The following is a 26,208-nucleotide window of genomic DNA, read 5'->3' on the forward strand; positions in this document are numbered from 1 at the left end:
TGCAATAGTGTCAGCTGGTGATATTTTCGGTGTCTGAGTGTCTGTGTGTGGTCGCAAAGTGTGGTCCCGGTTACACCCTCTGTGATGGGGAACAATGACAGAAGCAGTTTTGAGTAGTTTACAAACTGTTTATATGTCCATCCATCTGTCTGTCTGTCTGTCTGTCTGTGGACGGATGTTTTAAACGTGATAGCACCACAACCGTACACGATGCAGTCATGAAACTGTACCAGGTGTGCAGTCCAGATAAAAAATAAAGGCCAAAATTCAAAAGTGGCCGTGATCCGAGCAAGAGGGGACAAAAGTAGGGAGGTAGGAAGTAGGAAAGGTGCCATTGTCCTCTCTCCTTATGGTAATGACACACATTTGTTTTAAGCTGGGGATCACTGTATCCCACCAGTCATTCCCATCCACTCTAGTGGAGCTGGTATTGTTTGTACTTCCTCTGTGTGTCTGTCTGTTGACGGGTTTTTGTCATCACGGACGACCATGCAAGATACAGTCAGGAAACTTAACATGTACGATGTAAATGTCGAAATGAAGGGTTCCAAAATGGGCCGCAGGAAAATGAAGCTGGACCACAGCAGCAGTTCTAAGTGCTTTTGCCAGGTGTTCAATATGCCTGTCAGATTTTGCAAATACAAAAGCGCTGCAGCCGTGCAAAAAGCAGTCACACAACTTCGCGGGTGTGAAGTTGAGAAATGAAAAGGCACAAAGACACAGTAAAGGATCACAAAGACACACAGTGACCACAAACAGAGCTGGTATGAAGTGACACTTGCCTCTGTGCTGCTGTAGAGGAGAGGTGTGCTGGGGCTTTAACCTGTGGCCCACAGTCTCATAACCCATCCCTGTACAGGAAGGGACCTTAATTTGAAGTTTACTTTATAATCAGCATGTTCTGTAATGTTAGAGTAATTTTATGGAGTTGTTGATTCCGCAACTTCCCCCGCCGGCTGAAAGGCTCCTCCAACACTTCGATGGTCTAACTGCCATGTAGTCACCATCAGACGTGTGACTTCACCCCGCCTCCTGTGACACTTCACTTCCTCTGCACGGTTCCTTTAGATGTTTAGATGTTCAACAGTTTCACAGTTACGAGGCAGACCACATCTGCAACACTCACACTGCACTCATCATCTTGTTTTCCATCGTTTTTTCTTCCAATCATGGTGCTGGGGTCTCTTCTCTTCCTGGCTGTTCTTCTTCCAGGTAAGTTTGATAATATTCAAAATGTCATTTCAGCATTAGATAACTGCAAACTCTGCCAGCAGACAATTCTTTGTCTCTGTTACCGTAAAATTCTGTATTCTGTAATAAGTAATTGGTTTTTTTTGGGAGGGACAGAGAAAGTTTCAACAAATGAAAGAAATTCTGTTCAGCGTCGTCATCAGATAAAATAAAAACTGAGAACAGTTTTCTCTGTGACAGAAAGACAGAGACATCCCAAATGATGTTCATTTTATAACTTGATTATTCATTTAGCCATTCAGATAACTTTCCTTTTTTGCGATAACAATAAAGGGACTACAAGTCTAATTTTGTTGTATCATGATAATAACATTTCTACCTTGAATGTTTATCAGCTGCTCTATTCTGTAATCATCTGCTCAAAGACACAAGCAGGACAAACATCATGGTAGTGAAACTGTGACATTTCAAAAGATGATTTACTCATGCATGTATCTGTCATAGTGGTGGAGTTAACCCTCTTAAAAAGGCTGATGTTTCTTTGTACATGGAGGATATGAGCGCTGGTTTCCTGTCCCACACACTGATCGTAGGTTCAGTGGTCTTTAGTGGTCCCACAGTTCACACTCTGTCTCTCTCAGTCTGCGGTTAAAGCACACTGGTGATGTGACTTTTGTTCTCATTGTATCAGCTGGTTGTATAGAAATGTCACCACGACATTGGCTGATTCATTTTTTAAATATCGAGACATTGTTATCGAACAGAGGAGAAAAAATCTGCAAAACACAAGTTTTACTACAGCTGTAGCTTTAATGCTGTTTGTGCCATGTGCCGTTGTTAAAGTACTCTGATTGCTGTATGTTGTCATTTCTGGAAACCGTGGAACAGAAAATGTGAGATGAGATTTTTCCACTGGCTTCTGCAACATTTTACATTTCAAGACTGTGTTCAAACGTTGGCTGGACCACCAGTGCGACCACAAAAGCACCCAGCTCACTGGGTGTCGTCTAATTCTACACAATATGATTACGTGTGAATTGCAACAAAAAGGTTCGATATCAACTGAGTCCAACATGACTCATTTTGTGGCCCTGTAACTTCTATGACTATGATTTACTGTCGCAGGTGAATATTCCTGATCAAATCTGGCCACAGTTGTGTTCAGTGGTGAAAGAAGAACTTATTTAAAGGGGTTCCATGTTACAATTCACATTACGTTACTTTTGCATAAGATATTGATAATGTTTTTATTGCCCACATGAGAGTGGATTGTAAAGCGATGTGAAAAACGTCTGTACCGGTCTGAGGATGATTTCTTTAAGTTGTTTAATGACTACTGGACTGTGGATTTCTTTGGAAGGACTTGTGGGTTTCCTGCGACAGTCTAAAGGATGTGACTTGATGCACGTTCTTGAGCTCCTCTCTCCTTTTTCGCGGTCATAGAGGCTAATGTTTGCTCAGAAATGGAGTCTGCTGACATAAACTGACGACACAGCAGTTCCACAGAGCCCCCTTGAGTAAAAAGTCCTCATACCACACAGTGAAAATACTCAACTACAAACACAAATTCTGCATTCTAATTAAGTAAAAAGTATGTCAGTGTAATCAGCCAAATGCACTCAGAGCATCACCCATGCATCATATCCAAAAAGATCAACTTTTCATGGAGTGATGATGCATGTTCCAGCAGATCCAAGAGGAATTTATTTAGCTTAAGATGCAGGAGAATTTTCTCAGCACATGAAGGAAACACTTCACAAATAATTCACTTTTTAAATCATCAAATTTGGAGATACATGGTTTTCATTGGACAGTAAGGGTATGACGAAGTGTAATCTGCAAAGTGACCAGTAACTTAAGCTGTGAGACAAAGCTGTGTAAAATGGAAGTACTGTGGTATAAGAACTTCAGCCTCAAATGTGTATTCAAGCACTGTACTGTAGGGAATGTGCTTATTTACATGTCACCACTGGTTGTATTTGCATCAGGTGAACATGATCCAAAGTGAAACCTACCATGGGATTGTCAGTGATAAAGATTTACTGATTTGGAAATCCCACCTTTTCATATAACACTAAAGATTCTGGCGACACTGAGGGCAACATGTCTCTTCCTCCAGCAGGCGTCCTCCTCAAGAGAAATGACGCCTCCGTCCAGCCTCCCTCTGACTCCGAGCAGCCCTCTGAGGCTCAGATCTACAAGCCGGTCCTGCAGCCCTCTGAGGCCGTTCCTCCAATAGGTACACACCGACACAACATTGCATTTTGAGTCATTGCAAACATTTAAACAAAAGCACCTGCATCTGCAGCCCATCTGTTGTAGAGGAAATCACCAAGATGTTGGAGAAACGGTGCAGGTACAGCAGTGATCATCACAACCTGATCCTCGGTCGCCCTTCATCTGTCCTCTTTGCTCTCAGCCCATCTTCAGCCCCTGCTCACTTCTGCTGCTCAACAGAAGAAATGTTGGAATTGTATATTTTTGCAAACCATGGATATGTTTAAGGCTCAGTTTCCAGTTGTATGTTGTTGCAATGCTTTGCTTAAGGTCAGTTTAGGTTTAGGTGCAAAAGCCTCTTGGTTGGTGTTTCACGTCTTTGCTGAAAGGTCATGGTTTTTTGGTTTTTTTTCGCCATGTAGCTGGCTGCTAAATATCCTGATGGGAGTTCTGACGGTTGAAACAGGAAGCGAGCTCAAAGTGGTGTCTTGCTTGGTATCCATCACACCAACACCATCCGCTCTTCATTCTGACAACAAAATTAGCTTATACACATGTTATTGTAACGCCACATGGTACATACTGTAAAAATGTTTGTATGAGATCACATGAAATGCGCAACTATAAAACCACTGATGGTTTGTGGAGACAAACCCAGACCTGCCATCCTCCAGCTGTCCACCAGGTGTCCTCAGTCTTTCCTCACCCACCCACACACCTGTTCTCATCAACACTTCAGTCACCTGAGCTTCACCCACCCATCTCCCCACCTGCAGTCGGCCATCGTTACTAATTCCACTTGACTTTTGTTGTTTGCTGTCTGATCATTTTGCTGTGCTTGGCTCCTGCTCCAGTGTTCTGCTATTCTGTTATCTCTGACCTGTCATCCACCTGAACCTGTTCCTGCCTGTTTGACCCTTCTTGACTGTTTCTTGGATGTTGGATCCATGCCTGCTCTCTGTGCCTGTGTTGGACTGCTGCCCTCTGCTTTTGGACTCTTGCCTGTCTCACCGTTGTGCCTCCGCTTTGGCGTAAATAAATTATTGATGCTCTGCCTTCATTCTTCTGCATTCAGCCCTGACAGTGATGGAATCAATGCGAGCTGCAGTGTAACAGCATAAAAGCTGTATGAAAACAGATGAAACACAGTCTTCTTGTAAGCAAAAACAAAAATGCCGGTGGCTTGTGTCAGCTGCCTCGCTGATGGCTTGGTTTCTGACAGTGGTTGGTGCTGTGAGGATATCAAAACTCATTTATCTGCTTTATAACTTGAATGCTGAAAGCTGCCACTGGAGACTGAAGCAGGTTTGATCAGTGGATGATACACTGCAGTGCTGAGGTTGGTTCATGGTTTGATTTCACTCAAAGTTAGAACTCATACTAATGTGTCATTACTGGAAGAATTTAAGTATGGCTGATCTAGATTGTATCGTATTATGCAAATGTAATGTATGACATACATGCCCCTATCAAGAGTGAAGCTGCCATATACATTATCTTACCGCTAAGGCAGTAGGCTATATACATAGTGATAACACACCATTTGTGTTTTATGCACAGGGACCTACATGCTGAAAAACCAACTTGGGACACCCTGCATCAAAGCTACTATGGGGGTGGAGTACATCGTCATGGAAAAGAAGGTTAAAGGCTGCGACCAGCTCTGCACTGTGTGTGTGTGTGTGTGTGTGTGTGTGTGTGTGTGTGTGTGTGTGTGTGTGTGTGTGTGTGTGTGTGTGTGTGTGTGTGTGTGTGTGTGTGTGTGTGTGTGTACGCACGTCAGCATGTCTTTGTGAGGTGTTACGTGTTGGTTTCACTGTTCAAACTGTAAAAATCTGAAACCACCATCAGCTCTAAACTGAGGAAAACTGCGACACAAGTCAAAACTGTTAATATGGACACATATTTTTTGGTAAAAGCTATAAATGATAAAGAAACAGTGACTAGTCTGCTGATAGTAAGTAATATTCCTCTCCTATGTGTCTTCTCAAGAGCTGGTATTTCAACCTGGACCCGTCCAGAGTCAGGACCAGCGGCCGCTGTGACGACAGAGATGCTGTTCTCTCACTCACTCTGCCAGACAACGCTGCCAGTCTGCAGCTCTACTTCAAAAAGGTCGAAACCACACACACTCATCTCTGTCTGTAGTTTGGATGTTGTCCCACAGTCCAGAGACTTGCAGGAAGTCGTGGAACTACGTACTTTAAATCAAGTATTTTATGTACGTACAAATTTGAGGAACCAGGTTTTTGCTGGAGTGTTTCCATTTCATGCAACTTTATCTGTGATGTGTGTTTATTTGGACAAAGGTGTCCACATGTTCACAATTCACTGATTTCTGTAGGAGAAGACTCTTTTCTACGTCACCAAGATGATGGCTCACGTGTCCCCTATGCCGATCTGCAAAGGATGTTCCAGTAAGACCAGACAGAGAGAAGAGAGATGAAACACAGCTGATGTATTTCCTGCTGCAAGCACAGAAAATGTAATGTTTCCCATGTTACATCCCATTCCTCCTAGATAAGACGTACTCGGGTTTGGTGGACCACGAGAAGCTATTCAAAACAGCTGACGGACAGAGTTTCAAGTGCAATTCTGAGAATCTGCTCCTGATGTCGTCGCAGCTGCAGATCAAGCTGGTTCCTGTGCAGATGCAGGCCTTCACGCTGTCCAGGGGACAGTATGGAAAAGGTGACTGATGCAGGGTGAAATAAGTCTGCTCCACAACTTTCCGAAGCATCTGAAACTCGAATAAATATCATTGTTTTGCAAGACAAGGACCAAATTCACGGTGCTCATTTGAAAGGAAATCAACATTTGTATAGTATCCACACACGGACACTTAAATGATCATGTGTATCAGTTTAAATGCGGAAAAGTTTCCTTTTTCTTTTCTTTTTTTTTTTTTTTACGTTTGTGTTTGGACTATATAGTTTTGAGAAACTTTACACTGTTTAGCTTTCAGAGAGTCCAACTGGGCAGCCATTTAGAGAATGATACGCAGTGATAAATCTCTGAAAACAGTGGTTGCAGTCAGTGCTTTCCTTCAGGTTCCATAGTCTTTATTTATCTCAGACATCTAGGCCGGAGGCAGGAAGTTGAGCCAGATAAAATAAATCAAACCTGATGGAAAGGCTGGCTGGTGACCCTTTCTTAATGGTTGAGAAGATCTGGAGATCTGGGTGTGTGAGAGAGAAACTGCTGCAGAACTGCAATCTTACTGAACACAAAAACGAATGAGTTCAAATTGTGTTTGTGCCACAAATGCTTCAGAGGCACTAAATCGAGGTCCTTATTTGTCTAAACGATGTCCATTTCCTTCTCCTCATCGCATTTTGCTCCCCTCCTGTCTCCTCAGAGAACGAGTGTTGGGCCGACTTCAACAAGCGAGTTATTCCCATCATCATCGGGGCCACAGTGGTGGGCGTCCTTCTGATCGCCGGGCTGACCTACCTGTTCATCAAAGACCGCCGCAGACAAGGATATGACAGTCTCTGAGCTGAAGCCGGATGAGGATTTACTCCAGCTCATGCAGTGTTTCATACTCAGTTACTGTTATGAAATGTTCTCAATAATCTGCTTAACTTGAATTGTTCTTTTAACGATAAGAGAAAGGTCTTATGTCTAATATTCTGCTGTAAATGCAAAAATGTTACATTTATCTATCTGACTAGTATTTGTTTTTTTTTTGTTTTTTTCTTCTGTTCTCTTTGGAACATTATTAGATTTTGCAAGTCATTGAAGCTTGATTCTGTTTTCAGTGATAATGGAGTGCTCTTTTTTGTAATAGTTGGATTTATTGCATATTCAGCAGTTATTTAATAAAAGGGAAAGGACTGAAAATGTGTAATAGAGCCTTTAATTGCACTTTAAATATCATTGGTGTTCAAGAGTTACATATTATAATATAACCTTTGAATGTCACAGTTCAGAAGATCAAATTTTGCAGTTTAATCACAGTTTTTTATTCAGTTTTGCTTGATTGCAGTATGTTAGCTATAATGACCACTGAGATTTTCTTTGTGTTGCTAGAATAGTTGTTCAACTTATCTATATGTAGTATTAATTTTACTGTTATCTAAAAACAAATACAAATAAATAAAAGTAATATTTCAATATTGTTTGTAATTTTTCTTCCTTACCTGTACTTCACCAGTCGTGTTGACAGAGAAACGCTGCCATCTGGTGGTGGTTTCATGTAACTGCTGCTTCCTCCCCGCCTCCATAACTTTCGTTCTCATTGGCTGTCGACACTACGAGTCCCTGGAAAGGCCACAAATGATAAAAACACACATTTATCAGCGTGTGGCAGTGTTTATTAGTTCGATAATAGAAGTTTAAGGCAGCATGTGTTCCTGTCTGCGTAATTTAAGAGCGTTGCTGTAGTTTAAAAAAGAACCAAGCAGTGTACGAGCGGTTTAGTTAATTACCGCTTCGCCTTTTCCAACTCAGCTTGTCAGTCAGTAAGCTAGCAGCTAGCTGGTAGCTATGGCTGCTGTTATTCTGAGTTTCCCAACTCTGCATGGTCTGAGGATATTTACACAGTGAGTACATAGCATCCTTACACGACTGCTGTGATCTTGACTAAACAGATCTGACGTTTATCTCCCCCTAACCCGCTTTTCGAACCTTATTCTGTAACGTTAGCTCACAGCTATGAAGTTTGCAAGCTGTTCAATGCTATCGCTACTTGGAGCTAACCTGACAGATGTACTTGTGCATCTTTCATTGACACACATCACATCTTAATTATCTGCCGGTGCTCAGGATTACTGATCTGTAAAACATCGCGATATTTCTTCCCTCAGTATCAGCGTGTTGACAAAATGCGTTGTCGCTGTTCGAGCTAATGACTCAGATAACAGCAGAGCAAGGTTAAATAAAGGTAGCAGACTGCCAGCTAGCACGGCTAATGTGCAGGTACAGCATGTACACCTGTGCGACCAGCCTTCATTTGTATCACTTTCAGCTCAGTTATTTACGCTGAGTTTTGCTCTCTATTTGCCGTAACGTTACATGCCATGTCTGAAATCCTCCACCATGTCAGCAGAACGTTACTTCCATGTAGCATCTGCTCTGCCCTTCACAGCCATGCACAAGTGTGGCTGATAATGAAGTGTGTGTTCTCTCCTCCTCCCCAGACAATTGTCATGGACCCAAAGAGGTGTGAGGCTTGTTTCAGGAGGTGAGTAAAGAAAAATGCTCAGTAACAGAAAGTGCTCTCTGGCTGACTCAAATTGAAAAGGTGTGTTATGTCTCAGTTGGGTGATAGTTGTGTTCCTAAATGCAGTGCTAGAGATGTTTATCTGCTTGGGAACTGTTGTCTCTCCTCATGAGAGCCAGGGACATTTAAATGCACATACCAGTGTTATTGACCCAAGTAAAACTGAAGTGCCCAAAATAACTGTTACTGAGTTATTAGTTCATTTATTAATTGGTTGCTGTGTTAATAGTAAATCATAACAACTCCATGTTGCTTGTTTTCTTCTACCAACAATCCAAACCCGAAGACATACAATTAGGAAAACTTTTTGCACATTGCAAGATGTATGTAGAAAGAAAAACAAGTATAATTTCTGAATATCTGAAAGATTTTCAGTGTCATTTTCTACAGTATTGTTGCACAGGTACCACACAACAGGGTTTCTATTGTATTTCAAAACCAGTGGCCTTGTATTACAGTTCAGTGCTGGAGGTCGTGTGTTAGCAAGTGTGCGGTCGAGAGAGAGAAAGGAAATAATGAGAGCTATGCCGATGAAATGTAAAAAAAAAAGTGCGATATTTAATACTACACTCATTTTGCTGTGTCTGTTTTCTACTGTGGTATCCAAAACGGTATTGAATATTTATATTTTTCAATGTAGCTGGGAATTCCAGAAACAGAACAACGCTAAAACAGACCTTGGAGAATGTTGTTGTTATTATTGTTGTTGTTGTTGTTATTGTTGTCGTTGTTTGGAGGGAAAAAAAGAGACTCTAAATTGTCTGCTGTGTGTTCTCCAGGGGTTGGAAGGATAGACAAGGTGCTGATCGCCAATCGAGGAGAGATTGCGTGCCGTGTGATGCGCACAGCCAAGAAGATGGGCGTCCGCTCCGTGGCCGTGTACAGTGATGCAGACAGACACTCTATGCATGTGGCCATGGTGAGATGCAGGACAGCACTGTCTTACAAAGAGCACCTGCTTTATCAAACGCATTATGTTTGTTGAAAATAGTGTGTGTTTTTTTTTTTTTTTTTTTTCTGGTTTGGTTTCTGTGTAGGCGGATGAAGCCTACCACATCGGCCCTCCACCCTCCCAGCAGAGTTATCTCTGTATGGAGAAAGTTTTAGAAGTGGCCAAAAAGTCTGGATCACATGTGAGTAATCCTGCGCTTGTGTGTTGTAAACAGTTTTCATTTTCCTTTTTAGTTTTTTTTTTTTAAAAGGAGCTACTTCAGAAGGAAAGGTAGATCTCAATGCTCAGGTGTTAAGTGTTCGTCACGTTGAACTTTTTCATCTTTGACAGTGGACCAACAGGTTTTGGCTTTGACGCTGATAAATGTGATGTTTCTGTGTAGGCGGTCCACCCTGGTTACGGCTTTCTGTCAGAAAACACAGAGTTTGCGGAGGCGTGTAAACAGGAAGGCATCATCTTCATCGGGCCGCCTTCCTCTGCCATCCGAGACATGGGCATCAAAAGGTAACACACACGCATATGCAATGTAACAGTTACATTCTCTTGTTTTCACAAGTCTCCACCAACTGGCTTCTATTACTTCTCTCCATTTCAGCACATCCAAACACATTATGTCAGCTGCTGGGGTGCCAATCATTGGTGGTTACCATGGAGAGGACCAATCAAATGAGAGGCTGCAAGCAGAGGCTGCCAAGATAGGATACCCTGTGATGATAAAGGCAGTCCGTGGAGGAGGAGGGAAGGTGAGCTTAAGGAACTTAAGAAATCCCTAAAGGACTTTGACAAAGTAACTTCAAGAACATAAAAGAACCTTTTGGGTGTGTACACCGTACGTCTGTGTCTGCCTTTGTGTGTTTAGGGGATGCGTATCGCACGGTCGGACTCAGACTTCCTGGAGCAGTTGGAGTCGGCAAGACGAGAAGCCAAAAAATCCTTCAACGATGACGTCATGCTGGTTGAGAAGTTTGTGGAGGATCCCAGGTTATAATCATTCATTCATACTGCTTTTCAGCCACCTTGGCATGTTTCCCTACGTTCACATGAGAAGATTAACTTGACCTTTTTATATTCTTCCATCTGTCTGTCTCCTGCAGACATGTGGAGGTTCAGGTGTTCGGGGACATGCACGGTAACGCTGTGTATCTGTTCGAGAGAGACTGCAGTGTCCAGAGGAGACACCAGAAGATCATAGAGGAAGCACCTGGGGTGAGTGAGGAATGTTAGTACATGGTTTATCTTGTTGAATTAATAGGGACGGATGAGGAACTGTGAAAGTTTCTGTTATTTCTGTTTCTTTTTTTGTTGCGTTTCTCACATAAAGATAGATTTGGGATCAGCTGGATCTAGCTAACGGGAGCATGACTTGAGGTTCAAGTCCACAATATGCTGAGGCACTTCTCTGAAATGATCCACATGTCTTATCAGTGTTTCCTCTACCTTTCAACTGAAGAAGAGGAACGAGACAAAGCATGCGTCTTATATGCGTTTCGGTCCTGATCCATGAATGCTCTTCTCTCTCATCCCTACTGCGGGCGTGGCTCATCCGTGCTTTCACTCAGCCAAGAAGAGGATCTGGTTTGATTGACAGTAGCCCGAGCTGAAGACGTAATATCAGTGCAACACTAAAGGGATACTTTGGCCCCAGAGGGAAATCTAGACAAAAATATCTGCAATTTTTAATCGTGTCGCAACTCCACATGCCACCACCAAACCTACTGCTACCGATATGGACCTGGAACCTGGTGAGGTTGCTTGTATCTCCTCAGCTGTCTCTCTCCTCAGCACACCCCGGCAAGCACCAACAGACGGGCTTTGACCCGTCATGGTTATTAGAGAGGAAGTACTCCTCCTGGCTTTACAAGAGGTTCACTGTAAAAATTAATAAAAACATTCAATTATCAAACCATATACCGTCCTTTTCAATAAGGTGTTTGAAGGAACAAAAGAAGGAGACTGTGCTCACATTGTTGAACAAATTAACCCTCGTGGAAATCTGAGAAAGAAATCTTGCTTTGATGCAGAAAGACTGAACAATTTCCACTTTTGATGTGATAAATGACTTGATAGGACACGTTAATCAAAGTGTGCACACCTGAATGTACACAGAAGTATTTCTTTTCATTAGTCGTGTAAACAGTTTAGTCTTTTTTGGAATGAGGCCAAAACCTGAAATATTTTGTGCATGTATATTTAGTCAACAAGGATGTCACACAAATGAGGATAAAGTGTGAGGCTGTATGGTGGGAAACTGGATATTAGGACTATGACCTCTTGCATTAGTTTGTTTAAAGTGTTGAATGTTTAACAGTGTTTCTACTCTTCTCTGTGTATTCTCTCAGCCTGGTATCAGTCCGGAGGTTCGGAGGAAACTTGGAGAAGCAGCAGTGAAAGCAGCCAAGGCTGTCAACTACGTAGGAGCAGGTAAGACACACAAACACTCACCCACACACATCTCACCACAGAGCCTCAGCACACAGTACAGTGACATCTTGTTGTTTGTCTTGCTGTGAAGGTACGGTGGAGTTTATAATGGACGCCCAACATAACTTTTACTTCATGGAGATGAACACGAGGCTGCAGGTGGAACATCCCGTCTCCGAGATGATCACAGGAACCGATCTGGTGGAGTGGCAGCTCAGGGTGAGAGATGGAACAATAAATCCAATTCTGTCAACAGAAGTCTGTATTTCAGTTGCACTTGTAACTCTAATATCTCCTGCAGGTGGCGGCCGGGGAGCGCCTGCCTCTCCTCCAGGATGACATCATTTTAAGCGGGCATTCTTTTGAGGCTCGAATCTACGCCGAGGACCCAAACAACGACTTTCTTCCGGGGGCTGGGCCTCTACTGCATCTCTCCACGCCTCCACCAGACCAACACATACGCGTCGAGACTGGAGTCAGAGATGGTGGGAGTCTACATCTAACTCTGTACACACAAAACAAAGATATTAAGTAAAAAGACCAACAAAGAGATCTATGGGAAACGATTGTTGGCTGATTTGTTCAACTCTCTGTCTGCTCTTTGTGAGAAATTCTTGATTAGTTTTTATCGACTCACTTGTGATATCTAATAAAAACAGAAAAGTACAAAATGAAACTTTCAGTCTGACTGAATAATGAAGGACAAGCAAGGGACATATTAAATTACCATAATGCAAAAAACACAGGGAGCTTTACAACTGACCTAGCATCTGTGTTTAATCGTGTGTGTGTATCTTCAGGGGACGAGGTGTCGGCACATTATGACCCAATGATCGCAAAGCTTGTTGTGTGGGCAGAAGACAGATCCGCTGCCTTAAAGAAGCTGCGGTACTGCTTACGACAATACAACGTAAGACGCACAAAATGAGTCTTCACTGTCACCTTTAATTTAAATTATACAACAAATACATAAACAGTGCCTAGAATTTATAATTCTGCATCTACACTTTCTCTGCCTCCTTTCTGTCTTCAGATCGTGGGACTGAATACTAACATCGAATTCTTGCTGAGTCTGTCGGGCCACCCGGAGTTTGAGGCTGGAAACGTGACCACCAGCTTCATCCCGCAGCACTACGCTGACCTCTTCCCCACTCCCAGAGCTCCTTCTGGGGAAACGATCTGCCAGGCGGCCCTGGGCCTGGTTCTCCAGGAGAGGAGGCACACACAGGACTTCACACAGACCTCCACAGGTGAGGGGACAACGTGTGTCAGTACCAACACCGTTTATAGAACATTTGACCTGTGACAGTGCTGGTATACTAAGCGTACATGGTGTGTGTGTGGTTTTCAGACCCCTTCTCTCCATTTGGCTCCAGCAGCGGCTGGAGAAGCAACATTCAGTTTAACAGAAACATGACGCTGCAGGTGGGAGACAAAAGTAAGTAACAAACACTTGGTGAGCCTTTATCATCTTCCAGTGTGCAGGAAGGGAAGGAGGAAAGGTAAAGGTAAAGGAAGAAGAAAAATCAAAGGTGGTGGGGCTGCAGAGAAGCAGTTATTGAAGTTAAAAGTTGGGGTTCTGGTACACTAAATGCCAGATGTTGATGTTGGTGTTTTTTAATCGCATCGTAGCCCTCTGAATCTGAAGCCCAGCTCTAGGTTTGAATTGATCCACAGTGGCTAACAGGAGACGCATCAGAAACAGACAGTGAGTGCAATAAAAAACAACTCGCAGTTCGAAAAAGAGAATTAAACACAACAGACGTGGAAGTTTTGTTGTTTTCATCATTAAGCCTGTAAATCAAAAACTTGGTGTATTTATTTCACGTTATAGAACAACAGGAATTCCAATTAAATCGTGTGGTAAATTAGCCGAAGAAATCATTTTAGTTTAGACAGGCAGATCAGTACAGTTTCGACTCATAACTGCTGATCTGATTTATTTAATGGCTGTTTGAATAATTGAGTTTAGAGCCGGTCTGCTCTGAGACAGTTTGTTAATGAACTCATATTAATTATTCAACATCTCTATTAAAAATGTGACTACGAGGCCAAAAATAAATCCCCCCGGCTGCTGCCGTGTCACTGTGGTGAGCTTTAAGTTACCTCATCGTCTCCGCTTGTTTGCTTCAGTTTTCCTCTGTTACCGTTTAGAGTTTCCCATCATTTATTTCGTCTTGTGCGTTTGTGTCTGTAGAAGTCGATGTGGTCGTCGTGTACAACAAAGATGGAAGCTACACAATGCAGGTAAGCTGAACTTCTTCACTGTGTCCTCCAGTGTTCATCACTGTTTATGAAAAGCTTAAAAAGAAGCAGAAATAAACATACATTTAAAAAGTAAGTAAAACACATTTTTTCCTCATCAGTCTACACTCAGTACTCAGTATTGAGACCTGGGATTTAGCTCAGGTGCCTTCCATTCCTCATGATCATCTTGAGATGTTTCTCCACCTTGACTGGAGTCCACCTGTGGTAGATTCAGTTGATTGGACATCATTTGGAAAGACTCCACATCTGTCTATATAAAGTCTCACAGCTGACAGGTATCAGAGCATAAACCAAGTCATGAGGTCGAAGGAGCTGCCTGCAGAGCTCAGAGACAGGATTGTGTTGAAGCACAGATCTGGGGAGGGCTCCAAAACAAATTCTGCTGCATTGAAGCTTCCCCCGTTACTGGAAGAAGTTTGGAACAACCTGGATCTTCCTAGATCTGGCCGCCTGGTCAAACTGTGCAACCGGGGGAGAAGGGCCTTGTTTCTGCTCTGTCATTATAGTGTATTGAGTGTAAATTTATTGAAATGATTTTAGATAAGGATACCACAAGCCTGCAACATCATAAAATGTGAAAAGAGTGATGGGGTCTGAATACTCTCTCACAACAACACTGTCTATTACATTTTCATAACAGTATTTTTTACAAAAGGTACATCGTGTTTTTCTGGAGATTTCAAGCATATCTCACGTTGGTGAAATGATCACTGGGCAAACTCCCAAAAGTTTCTTAAAAGTGACACAGTAGTTGGAGTAACAGTAGTAGATCTGCCTACTTCATGTCTCTGATGAAAGTGTTTGTTCCTTCAGATCGGTGAGGAGGTGCACCATGTGACCGGCGACGTGGAGATGGAGGACGGAGCGTCATTCCTGCACTGTTCTGTGAACGGTGTGAAGTCTCGTCCCAAACTGGTGATCCTGGACAGCACAGTGCACCTGTTCTCCACAGTATGTTCCCTCCACTACTGTTGACGGTGGATACACAGACTGAGTATCAGGAATATTTACATTTACATGCATCACTTGTGGTGTTGTCACAGATCTGCACTTTGCATGTTCTCCGAGTCTGTGAAGTCATTACGACACCTTTGGCTGTGTGTGTGATTTATTTAGACATGAAACAGAAATTTGTGATTTGTTAATGTAATAACTTTTTGGATTAAATGTAGCTACATTCTTGATTTAGGTAAATGAAAAGGGCGGCAACTAACAACTGCTGTCTCGGTCAATCGATTTATTGTTTGGTCCATAAAATGCAGAAGATGGTGAAAAAGGGAAAAATCTTTGAATTACTTGTTTTCATGTGATGAACAGTCCAAAATCTGTATATGTAAAATATATTGTTTTTAACATTACATAGAGCATAACCCAATATACACACATTTTATTATGTGGAACCAGACAGCACGTGGCTCTTTTTCCTGAAAAATGACTTAAGTTTCTTAAACCAAAACATTTCAGCATGAACGTTTCATCCAAAAATCTATATTTACCACAGTCTTGTAAGACACAGCAGTTTTTAAATCTGTAAAAAAAAATGTATTTAACAGTAAGTTTGTCCTGTTCATTTATTAAAATGTAATTTTCCAAAATAAGACATAATATTAAAGCTGTAAATCCACACTTCCCTCATCATTTTAAAGAGAACTGCACCTCACCTGTCACTGCAGAACCTGTTTCCTGTCTTGAGCATCTGTCACCTCAGACAGGTGACTGGGGACAAACTCTCGATGGCTGACATCAGCCAGACAGTCCAGGTCACCTGACCTCAGCTGACAGTTACCTGTCACTTCTCTGTCTGACATCTTAACATGCTTCCTGCAGGAGGGAAGTGCTGAGGTGTCTGTTCCAGTGCCAAAGTATCTGGCCGGTGTGAGCGGCTCTGGGGCTCAGGGTGGAGCTGTGGCCCCGATGACTGGAACCATAGAGAAGGTGACTTTGGTTGTATTTATGCACTGTATTTTAGAGGGAATTTACAACAATTCCTTCACTCACCACTAGTGAATTAACTTAAGCCATGGTGCTGAGTGAGAAACTGATTGTCCAAATAATAACTGTATATGTTGTGTTGTGTTCAGGTGTTGGTGAAGGCCGGAGACAAAGTGGCTGTAGGAGACCCGCTGATGGTCATGATCGCCATGAAGATGGAGGTGAGGGGACTCCTGCAGCCTCACACCCATTGTCACCTTCACTCTGTTTATTACAGCCACACACACACACACACACACACACACACACACACACACACACACACACACACACACTGCTGTGTGTGTTATTGAGTCATTTGTTTGTGTTTCTGCAGCATACGATCCGGGCGCCCAAGTCAGGTGTGATCAAGAAGGTTTTCTTCAGCGAGGGCTCTCAGGCCAACCGCCACGCTGCTCTGGTGGAACTGGAAGAGGAGGAGGGGGGGGAGGGGGAGACGGAGGGGAGCAGCGGCAAGTAAACACTAAAACCACCACAGCCACAAATCCACACCGACAGGTAGCAGAGAGCCGGAACTAGTTACTGTGACGACTGGAGGGAGAGAGTCTGAACCTTGTTGGAATCCAACACTTGATTGACTTTTCTTTAAAGTGAGGACCTCAATCTACAGTTGGGATGAGTTTGGCTCAGTCTGGAATGGATGAGACAAAAAAAAAGGGTCACCCACCTGGACCCACAATGCATTTAGGAAGGCCACAGTGGTTACTGGGTGTGACTTGTGTGACGAGGGATGCACCGATGGTGAAATTTCGTGCAGATTCCAATGTTGAAAACAACAATGTAGTTGATAGCTCATGCCAGTACCAACTCCTTTTATTTTGTTTGGTTATTAATTTCCCCTTTCTGTCCTGTGCTGTTATAGCCTTTCAAACTGATGGCAGAGATGATGAGAGTTGGTGTAAAACTGATATGACACATCAGCCAGTGGCTTCAGTGAATGTCCTGTTGTTTGCAGATGGGCACATGTCAGCTGACACTGATACAGATGTTCAGCTGATGCATCGGTGCATCCCCTCAAATACATCTCATGGACAGCTGCCTTTAAACACATCACAATATGATCCTTCATGCTGACTTGATGTTTTGTTTGTTTCTGCTTTTCTTGCCTGTGTGTTTATGTTTGCAGTAATCACTAAATCAGTGTCAACTTCTGATTTTTACTTTGATTTTCTTTAAGTTTGTTCTCTCTGTGTTGAGTTCTGTCAGTGTTTCCATCAGTAGTGTTTGTTTGTGAGCATATCTGAGGCAGAAGAATTAGTAGGTATGATGGCAAGTGAGAAATCAGATGAAATACTTGCAGCATTAGGTGGTGGTGGTGCTTTAGGAATAGTTACTGATGACTTTAAAATCATTACTGAGTACTTTACTAATCTTACAGCTGGTTTATCCAGTACGAAGTGACATAAAGTTACTGTCAAGATCTGGGAAGAACCATGTGTCTCAATCTGTGGGGGTCACAGGCTCCTTTCATACATGAAGAAAACTGTCCTGTTTGTAAATATCAAACCCTGCTAGTATTTAAAAAAATGTCACTGTCACTCTGCTTAAAGACTGTTTTTCTTTAAAAGTGTCTTTATGAAGCCACACCTTGATATATTTAGAGAAAAGAGGCGTGGGAATAAATGGAATATTTGGGTTTGTTGATGTCCAAGTTGTTCAAAGAGCCACACATCACATCCTTCCAGACTGACTCCAAACTCATGAATTAGCCCTCATAAAAACAGCCGAGGTCTGCTGTGTCGTAAAGGAGATTATAACGTTGCACTAAAGAACACTCCAGAAATTCTATGATTCCAAAACTTTCAAGCCCGGATTTGGCTCCGATTTGAAAACGACCCTTGCAGGATGAAATGTCGGTCACAGAGGGCTTTAAACAGACGGACAGACAGATGTTCTGGTTCTGTGTCAAGCCGCCATCAGTCCGAGTGATTTTCCCCACAGACGACATGTGAGCTCGACCTGTTTTCTGCTGATCTCACTCTTCTTACTAACCGGTGTGTTCTGAGGCCTTGTAGACTAAAACTGATCAATGTGTTTATTTTGTAGATGTTTGACAGATGATTTGTTTGGGTTTTTTTAAAAAAAAAAAATGATATTGGACTGGTCAGATACTGTAATAAAAATATTTCAAAAGTATGTACAGCCCCATGTCATATTTGGTGCACTTTTATTAAATTTCTAATTATTTCAGCAAGCTAGTCAGAGCTCTTTTCAGGTCTGTGCTTTAACATGTACACAGAGGCATTAATCACATCGACTTCACACCTTCTTGTTTTGAACTCCCAGCAGGCACCACATGGAGGTCCAGCTAATCAATTACCAGTGTTGGAAAAGCTACTTTGTAAACATTGCAAGCTACCAATTACATCAGACTGAAAGAAGCTGAACTACAGCAAATCTACCACAGGGGGAAATCTGGTTTCTACAACACAATAAAGACAAACACCAGCAAAGAAATCTACTCATAAGGGACGAGGGGGAAACGAAACAATAACTACTAGTGCAGTTAAAAGTCATTCTTGAGTAGACATAAAGGTATGGTGTTAAAATATTACGGGACATTAGCGTAAAGTGTTAAAGTGTGACAGAAGTATCAAAGTGAAGTAAATACAAGTAAATCACACATACATGTACAAGCATGGATAGTTTACCATGGTTTGGTCTGATTATCAGCATTTTTGTGATTATTGGAATCTGTAATTTTTAAATGAGGATCCATGTAATGCATCTGAAATCACACTACATTGGCCCTGATGGAGCTTCTGATCTGCAGAGTAACTCACAGGAGCCCTGAGGGGCAAATGAGGACATGTTCTTTTCTTCCTGGTGACCCATTTTCCAAGTTGGATTGAAATGTTCTCTCCTGTGTTTATGACTTTTGAACTAGTGGGGAAAAAAAAAAAAGTTTTGCCAGGAAGTTCCTTGATTTATTTCTTCCACGAAAACGTGGGCGACAAAACTGGGTGGGAATGGGAAAACATGTTTGTGTTCAATCACATGGGGGAAATCATGAGAATTTATTTTGTTTTATTTCCCAGGTTTTCCATGTGTGAAACCGAGTTTAAGATTTTAGAAGGAATTAAAAGAAAAAAAAATAGCAGGGCTATGTTCTTAAAATGACTAAAATATATATTCTTTTCCATTTGGTTCCACAAAACAAAAGGTCAAAACATTTTCTTAAAAATTCTACATTATAATTTCTATTTTGTTTGTTTGTTAGTTTTAATTATACAAGGCACTATTAACAGTAACTGCACCAGAGTTAGCCAGCAGCTTATGTGCACCTGTTGTCCCTGGACAGGTCAACTAGAAAACACAGGAGTACATGATCTAAAACGGCAGCTACATAAATCATAAAAGCACTTCAATGAATGAACCCACACGCCACAGAACCATTTCTAAAAAAATGTATTTATTTCGTAAATAGAACCGCATCTTCATAAACATCAGCTATAAGACAGATTTACAGACAGGAGGAGGAGGAGGGAGGACAGACGGACACATCCACATCCAGAGGTGTCAGTGAACAGAAGAGCGATGGTGGTGGTTTATCAGTCGTCTGGTGCAGAGAGAATAAAAATGATTTCACCGACATGATCTGCAGCCTCGTGTCGTGCTGGCTGAGTCACAGGACGCCGCTGCAGAGGACTGATCCTTTGACATGAATTTAATTTACTTTAGACTCCCCTTTTTAGCTGATTTAATCAAGGAAACCTTAATTTGATTCAAGTCTGCAAACCTTGGCTGAGCTTTCCAAGAGCATCTCTGCACTGACGTCACCTCTCAGCATTTCATGTAGTTTTTTTTTTTCTTTTTAGTTTGAAACCTAATTTTCTGCAAAGCCTTCTGACGTTACCTGGAGAATTGCTGCCGATTATTCCATGATTAATGGTCTGGCTGTTTAGTCTAAATGACAGAAAATTGTGAAAAATGTCGGTAATTGTTCCACAAGGTCAAGATGACGGCCACAAATGTCTTGATTTGTTTAAATTCCACAGACATCCAGTTTGCTGTAAGAGAAGAGTAAAGACGGCAGAAAATATTCACATTTAACGAGCTAGAGTATGAGGATTTTGACTTTTTCCTCCTAAAGACTGACTGAAACTGATTGATGGATTAAACTGTCTGACAATAATAGCTGACAACTATTGTGAAATGTGATTTCAAACAAAGTTTCTCAGAGCCCAAAGTGACATTTTCAAATTCTCTGACTTTTCTTTTACTATCATGAATTACAATGACAAGCATCAAATCCTTACATGATGCTGGAAAAATGACTTTAAAAAAAAAAAAAAAATTGTCGACAGATTTTATTTTGATCGACTTATCGATCACTGCAGCTCTACTGCACTTATTCACTCCAGGGCCAACATCTCCAGGAGCAGCAGCACTTTATTTTAGTCCACACTTGTTGACAGACTTAAGCAGCTCTTGGTATTTTTAATAAGAAATTCAATTAAACTTGGATGGTATATCTGATTGATTGACATGATCTTAATCCAGAGTCGAGGCTTAATAAAATATTTAATTGCCATTTCTTTCTCCCTTTCCAAATGATGTGGCTGAGTGATCTCCTGCTTCTAGAAATACCCCCGAGGCCTCGGAGCTGCTCTCTTGTAATGAAGCTTCGATGACGTCAGCGCTGTGATACTTTGGAGAATCAGGCGTTGGCTGTTACTACTGTGCCACCTTAAAAAAATATAGTTCAAATCTGTTTCCTGCATGAGCAGCAGTGAAGATATCACTCGAGTGCTCGAGTTACATTAGATATGTGTTAGAGAAAATCTGTACCTGGATAGAACTGCAATATCATGTGCTGTAGCTGTTGCTCTGAATCTAAAACTGACTGGATGAGAATACAGAGGCCCAAAGTGTAAGAAACAACTAATATAGATAAGCAAGGAGATATGTCTGTACTGTAATTCCACTTTTTTCATTTTAAACTTTTTTTTTATCATGTAACTTTTCCCTTTGCGCTCCTTTTGATGTATCATGTCTTATTTCATTCGGAACACTTTGGGTCTCTGTAGTGAGCACTAGGGGGCATCACAACTGCTCCGACACTGCAGGTGTTTCTGCACATAAAGCCTTGTTTGCCTCTGACAGGGGAGGACTCGTCTTCCGTCCTCGGCCATATGCTCTGCTGTCGTGTAATAACTCCACCGGTTCACAGCTCTGATGCCCCCAAAATCCCCCTGGACCACCGAGTTTACTGCTGATCCCAGAGAGGAATTTAACTCTCTGCTTTAAATGAGTCCTTTCTCTCAGGGCTGATTCTGGCGCGTCACACCTTTCAAGGCTGTATGCGTCAGTACTGGAAACCTTGACTTGTCAAAAGGAAGTACTGCTCAGTCTGTGAAAACAGGATGCACGATATGGGTTTTCAATTTAGCTGACACTGACTACTGATAATTACCTGCTTCTCATGGCCGTATGATAAGATTTCAGATCATTTCATCTTTTTGTAAAATGCTTTTGTTGTAAAGGTGCATACCACTACATGCTATAGTGTGCAAATGTCGTGTCGTGTTTATCATCAGCTATATTTACTGGCTATGATGTCGCCAATACCAATTAATGGCAGGTGAAAAAAAAAAAAATCCCCAAATCTTTAATGAAAACTGTTTTTATTGTGTCTTCTGTGGCTCTGAAGGAGCTCTTCAAAGTAATAAAAATCTCAGGTTGAGCTGGACACTCGTGGAGGTGGAAAGATGTTGACATTTACCAGGCAGAGAAGGTTGCATGATCTAGTGCTTATGTCTGGATATATCTTCCTCTGCTGTATCAAATTTGACCTTTTTTAAAAGGTATTAAAGGGGTTTTATTGGATTTAGTATTGCATTTAAAAAAAAGAGCGGTCAACACTGATGCAGCAGAGGCCAAGATATATCCTGAATTTAAATCTCTCATTTCAAGCTTCAAAGATACAGATTAAGCATTACTCAAGATTAACATCAGACTGAGTCTGGCCTCAATGAGCCCACTGACCTTTATGGGTAAAAACTGGTGACGTGCCCCCTTTAAACAGCATTTACATGTATTTAGCAAAATCCTGGTACAGATTAAAGGTATCATATGTTTATTATGGTTGATTTTTTTTGTCTCTAGGATGGAAAATAAAGTCACATTGTTCAACCAATCAATGTTCTTGATGGCAAACCCTCTTTAGGTTTGACATCAACAATGTTTATTCACCGAGATTGGATGAACATTTCGCACCACTGACATCTTCGTGTTTAATCATTATATCTTTTTCCAGGTGACAGTTAAACAACATAAATGAGCTCAACATGGTTAAAAAGAACTGTTGTTGGATGGAGAGATCTAACTGAGGGAGTTTTTAAATGTCCTGTAACAAACTAACATTCAGGCTCGCAGCCGACAGCTGCAGCGACACCTTTCATGTCACACAAGAAAATAGCTTCCACAGAGGTTCAACCTCCCGATAACATGTCTAACATCAAGTAAAATATTTTGGGAAGTTGCTGCATTCAGGCCATCATACACATTTATATTGATATGTAAGAAAAGTTCAACACAAACACAGGAAAAAAAGTATTGCAATAATAAATAGACACTTTCATTGTCACCTGTATGAACAGAAAGGATACAACAGGCCAAGTATGCATCAAAGAGGTAACAGGTACCATTTTAGAAAATAGAATACTCAACGAGCTGACTGACAAAAACATTAACTCTGATTTTCAGTAGAAACATCTGTGACTCTGAATGTTCCCTGTGTGAGCTGAGGCATGTGCGAGTCATTGTCGTGTGGCTGTTGATGTCAAGTTTAAAACGGTTGTCTCTAAAGGTTTCTGCCTTAAACTTCTGTCAGTCACCTTCAACTGAATTCTCCCAAAAAGAAGAACTGTCACACTTTTCTTCGTTCCACCATTTTTTTTTTCTTAAGAAGAGGACAAACGCCAAAGGGGAACAGCTGACCTTTGACCTGCGGCAGCGTGTGGCCACTGAGGTCGTACAACGGCTCACGTACCAGTCTTCCTTCAACCAACATGGCTGCCGTGCAAGACAACACTGCAGCACTTCCACACATACACACTTCATCAGCATGTGGAGAGAAACACACATGACGAGAAAAACAGCAAAAAAATGATTCAGATGATTTTGATGGTGAGAGACGAGCGATGATTTGAGAAAATGAAAAAAATGTGATTTCAATGTGTGAACTGTGCAAACACTCTGCTTTTCATCTTTACAGAAGCTGAATTATATTTATCTGATACATCTATCTCTCTACAGATAGAGACATTCTGCTGTCAGGGTCGACACATCAGCCGTGGTTTGGAAAAGCATCTTGCCATTAAAGCTGTCTTTGTCTCACTGAAATAAAATTGTAATACCTGTTTTAATACCTGATCTGATACTCAGGGAATATTTGTATGCAGCTGAGAGGGGATATTTTACCTTCAAGTCTGTTTGGACAGATGCTATAAAAACTCGAATATTCCCTGAGCATCATGGCCTTTAATGCTCAGATGTCTTTGCTAACCAGGCTGAATGAGAAAAGGCATTTAAGGGAACAAGTTTTGTAACAAAGTGACAACGACAACAGGCTCAAACAGCTTCCACCTGCAGTACCTTCAATCATCTATGAAGAATATAACCTCTTGAAAATGTATGGCTTTTTAAACAGACCCCATCCGGCCTCCTTCAGAGCAACGCACCACCGAGACAGAGGCCTGAACAGTCAGGCGATAGAAGCAGCACAAACAATAATAATAGTCTTCTTAACAATATAAGCTTCTGTACAAACAGGCACAAAAATAAACATCTTTTAAACTCCAGTCGGCATCCTTTGGTCTTTGGTTCCATGATAGAGATGAAATTCTTTGCACAGCATCAAGCAAGAAGTGAAAATTCGAGGGAAACAAGTCTAGATGTCATCAGAAAGCTACAGGGCTGTGGGTGGTCTAGCTTTTTCCCTTTCCATCTGAGTGAGAAATGACGGTGCAGCGAGGCAACAGCTTAAAGAGGAAGCTCAGGGAAGCAACGTGATGTCATGCCTCAGCTGCTAGCTGAAACCTCTGAGTATGAGTGTGCAGCGCTTCAGTCCTGGTGCTACATGGGCGATGCTGGTGTCTACAAGCCACATTAGTCAGGTATCATCCAAACCAGCTTGGTGAGGTTACAGTCCCGAGGCTGAAATGCTTCGAGCGGGACTGATGCCTGACATAAGCTAAAATTTGTGGCTAAAAGCTGAGATGGTCAGGAATCTCCAATCTATGTTTACAGATATGTCAGACAGAGCAGTCATTTTTAGGGCAGTTGGAAGAAAAAACTAAGTTTGGTAACTGAACTGGAATTGAATAATAAATAGCTGCGCGACAGTTCATGTACCTGGGCTGATCTCAGAGGGCAGCACCTGTGAGCTGATACGTCTTCTTCAGCTTTTGAAGGGAATTTAAATAAGATATATTCAGGTAGTTTTGCAGGACTTGCAAACATCCTGTAAGCAGCAAAGATTCTGATAACTGAATGCTGACTTGCTCCATTTCCTTCCATGTTGCAGCTCCTCTGCCAACCTTTCTTCTAAGAACTGATCCATTCGAGGAAGCAAATTATGGAAGAATAAATCAGCCTGCTGCAATGAGCCGAGTCCTTTGGTTTCACATAATGCGACAGCTCCCATCTGCGTCCAGCTGAGAATGCACTGACTTTAAACTGAAGTAGGTTTATAAAATGGTGGCAGGGTGGGTGGGGGTGTGATTATGATTCATGGTGGAGTGGTAGCTCTCCCCCTGCTCTGTGCGTGACAGTCAGTGGCCTCTGGGAGTCAGCAGTGGGTGGCCTCGATGGGTGACAGCGTCAGGATGCTGCGATCGTTGGAGTAGAAGTTCTCCGTGTCGCTCCAAGACCTGAAAACAGGCAGCAGTGACTGAGGGTTAGGAGGCTGACGGAGTGTGTGTGTGTGTGTGTGTGTGTGTGTGTGTGTGTGTGTGTTTGGTAGGCTTGGCTGTCACTAGCTGACACATTGTTGTCCAAAGGTTTGTGATTACAATCTACACAACCAGGCTGGAATACGCAGAGTAGAGTGAAGGATGAAAGAGTGAGGAGTTAATAATGGTGTGATGGTGTTAGTGATGAGTATCACAAGTCTCTCCTGATTACCTCAATAATTCAGGTCTGTCAGTGTCAGCTAACTGAACTTGTTTCAAATCGGGTCCAAAGATAACAACATGTAGGGCTTTTGTTTTCTGAATCTGTCTCTGGTTTGTTCTTGGAGGAGATGAGACGAGACTTGAGCTACTCAACTCATGATCAAAAATCAACATGGTCATCACAAAGACAAATACATCATGATCAACATCCATCAACATTCATGCTTCATTTATCCACGCTCAAGATAACCAGGACTGATAACTGATTTTCTGCATGTAAAATATACATGCTTAACTTTAACTACTTAAATAATCTTCACTTTTTGAATAGAAAAATAGTTATTCTATCTTCCACAACAGTAAACATTTATGCATATAGTATAAAATCTATGCTATACTCTTTAATTCTATTTAGAGACATGACAGAGGCACAGTCCCTTTCTGTCCTTAGCTTAACGATCTGGATCTCCTTTGGAAATGTCCCACAAACAGTGATAGTAGCACTAATACACAATCTCATCCAATTGTAAACCACTCCAACTAAATGGCCAGTGATTGGGCTGGAAGAGACTAAAACACAAAGTGGATAAATAATGAAAGTCACAGCTCTAAAAGGTCACAACGGTGGACCGCAGCTACACTGACTCACATCAAAGCTGTCAGCGATCAGAGCTTCTGCCTCAAAGCACCAGCAGGGTGGAGCGGAGAGACTGTGGTTCTACATCCTCACATCAAACAGAGCCTTCCTTCTAGCTGCTACACCTGATCCTCACATGACTGCACGTGTAAAGACGGAAATGTGTGTGTGTGTAGTTTTCACATGC

The 26,208-nt window shown here is 41.9% G+C and overlaps 3 protein-coding genes and 1 long non-coding RNA gene across 7 annotated transcripts in view; 2 read left to right on the top strand and 2 right to left on the bottom strand.

The window, feature by feature from the left end:
- The first annotated feature begins 1,092 nt into the window (after window positions 1-1,092).
- Window positions 1,093-7,251, top strand: LOC119028008 (lysosome-associated membrane glycoprotein 3). 2 transcript variants are annotated; one of them, XM_037113464.1, is made up of 7 exons: window positions 1,093-1,212; window positions 3,311-3,430; window positions 4,969-5,051; window positions 5,401-5,523; window positions 5,753-5,825; window positions 5,929-6,099; window positions 6,767-7,251. In XM_037113464.1, the coding sequence occupies exons 1-7, from the start codon at window positions 1,170-1,172 to the stop codon at window positions 6,904-6,906; spliced, it is 753 nt and encodes a 250-aa protein (XP_036969359.1). In that variant the 5' UTR covers window positions 1,093-1,169; the 3' UTR covers window positions 6,907-7,251. The 2 variants fall into 2 exon arrangements, with proteins under 2 accessions (XP_036969359.1, XP_036969360.1); XM_037113465.1 differs by having other exon boundaries at window positions 1,126-1,212; window positions 3,314-3,430.
- Window positions 6,018-8,103, bottom strand: LOC119028009. The gene is made up of 3 exons (XR_005077546.1): window positions 7,974-8,103; window positions 7,551-7,671; window positions 6,018-6,148 (listed from the first exon to the last, which is right to left on the bottom strand). It is a non-coding gene; the product is annotated as an uncharacterized LOC119028009 (long non-coding RNA).
- Window positions 7,666-18,401, top strand: mccc1 (methylcrotonoyl-CoA carboxylase 1 (alpha)). 2 transcript variants are annotated; one of them, XM_037113461.1, is made up of 19 exons: window positions 7,666-7,952; window positions 8,550-8,593; window positions 9,412-9,551; window positions 9,670-9,765; window positions 9,967-10,088; window positions 10,180-10,327; window positions 10,444-10,565; window positions 10,679-10,790; window positions 11,924-12,005; window positions 12,097-12,224; window positions 12,307-12,490; window positions 12,806-12,915; window positions 13,039-13,255; window positions 13,357-13,443; window positions 14,203-14,252; window positions 15,087-15,224; window positions 16,101-16,208; window positions 16,355-16,426; window positions 16,582-18,401. In XM_037113461.1, the coding sequence occupies exons 1-19, from the start codon at window positions 7,897-7,899 to the stop codon at window positions 16,723-16,725; spliced, it is 2,160 nt and encodes a 719-aa protein (XP_036969356.1). In that variant the 5' UTR covers window positions 7,666-7,896; the 3' UTR covers window positions 16,726-18,401. The 2 variants fall into 2 exon arrangements, with proteins under 2 accessions (XP_036969356.1, XP_036969357.1); XM_037113462.1 differs by lacking the exon at window positions 7,666-7,952 and adding an exon at window positions 8,222-8,328.
- Window positions 18,402-21,875: 3,474 nt separating this feature from the next.
- The window catches only part of atp11b (ATPase phospholipid transporting 11B (putative)), a 58,402-nt gene continuing 54,069 nt past the window's right edge, over window positions 21,876-26,208 (bottom strand). For both annotated transcript variants that reach the window (XR_005077667.1, XM_037114150.1), the window contains one exon: window positions 21,876-25,141. Coding sequence is in view for 1 of the 2 variants with exons in the window: in XM_037114150.1 (XP_036970045.1) it covers window positions 25,060-25,141 (82 nt within the window). In the remaining variant the exon portion in view is untranslated. The remainder of the gene's footprint in view (window positions 25,142-26,208) is intronic.

Source organism: Acanthopagrus latus, chromosome 11, assembly GCF_904848185.1.
Source record: "Acanthopagrus latus isolate v.2019 chromosome 11, fAcaLat1.1, whole genome shotgun sequence".
NCBI lineage: Eukaryota > Metazoa > Chordata > Actinopteri > Spariformes > Sparidae > Acanthopagrus > Acanthopagrus latus.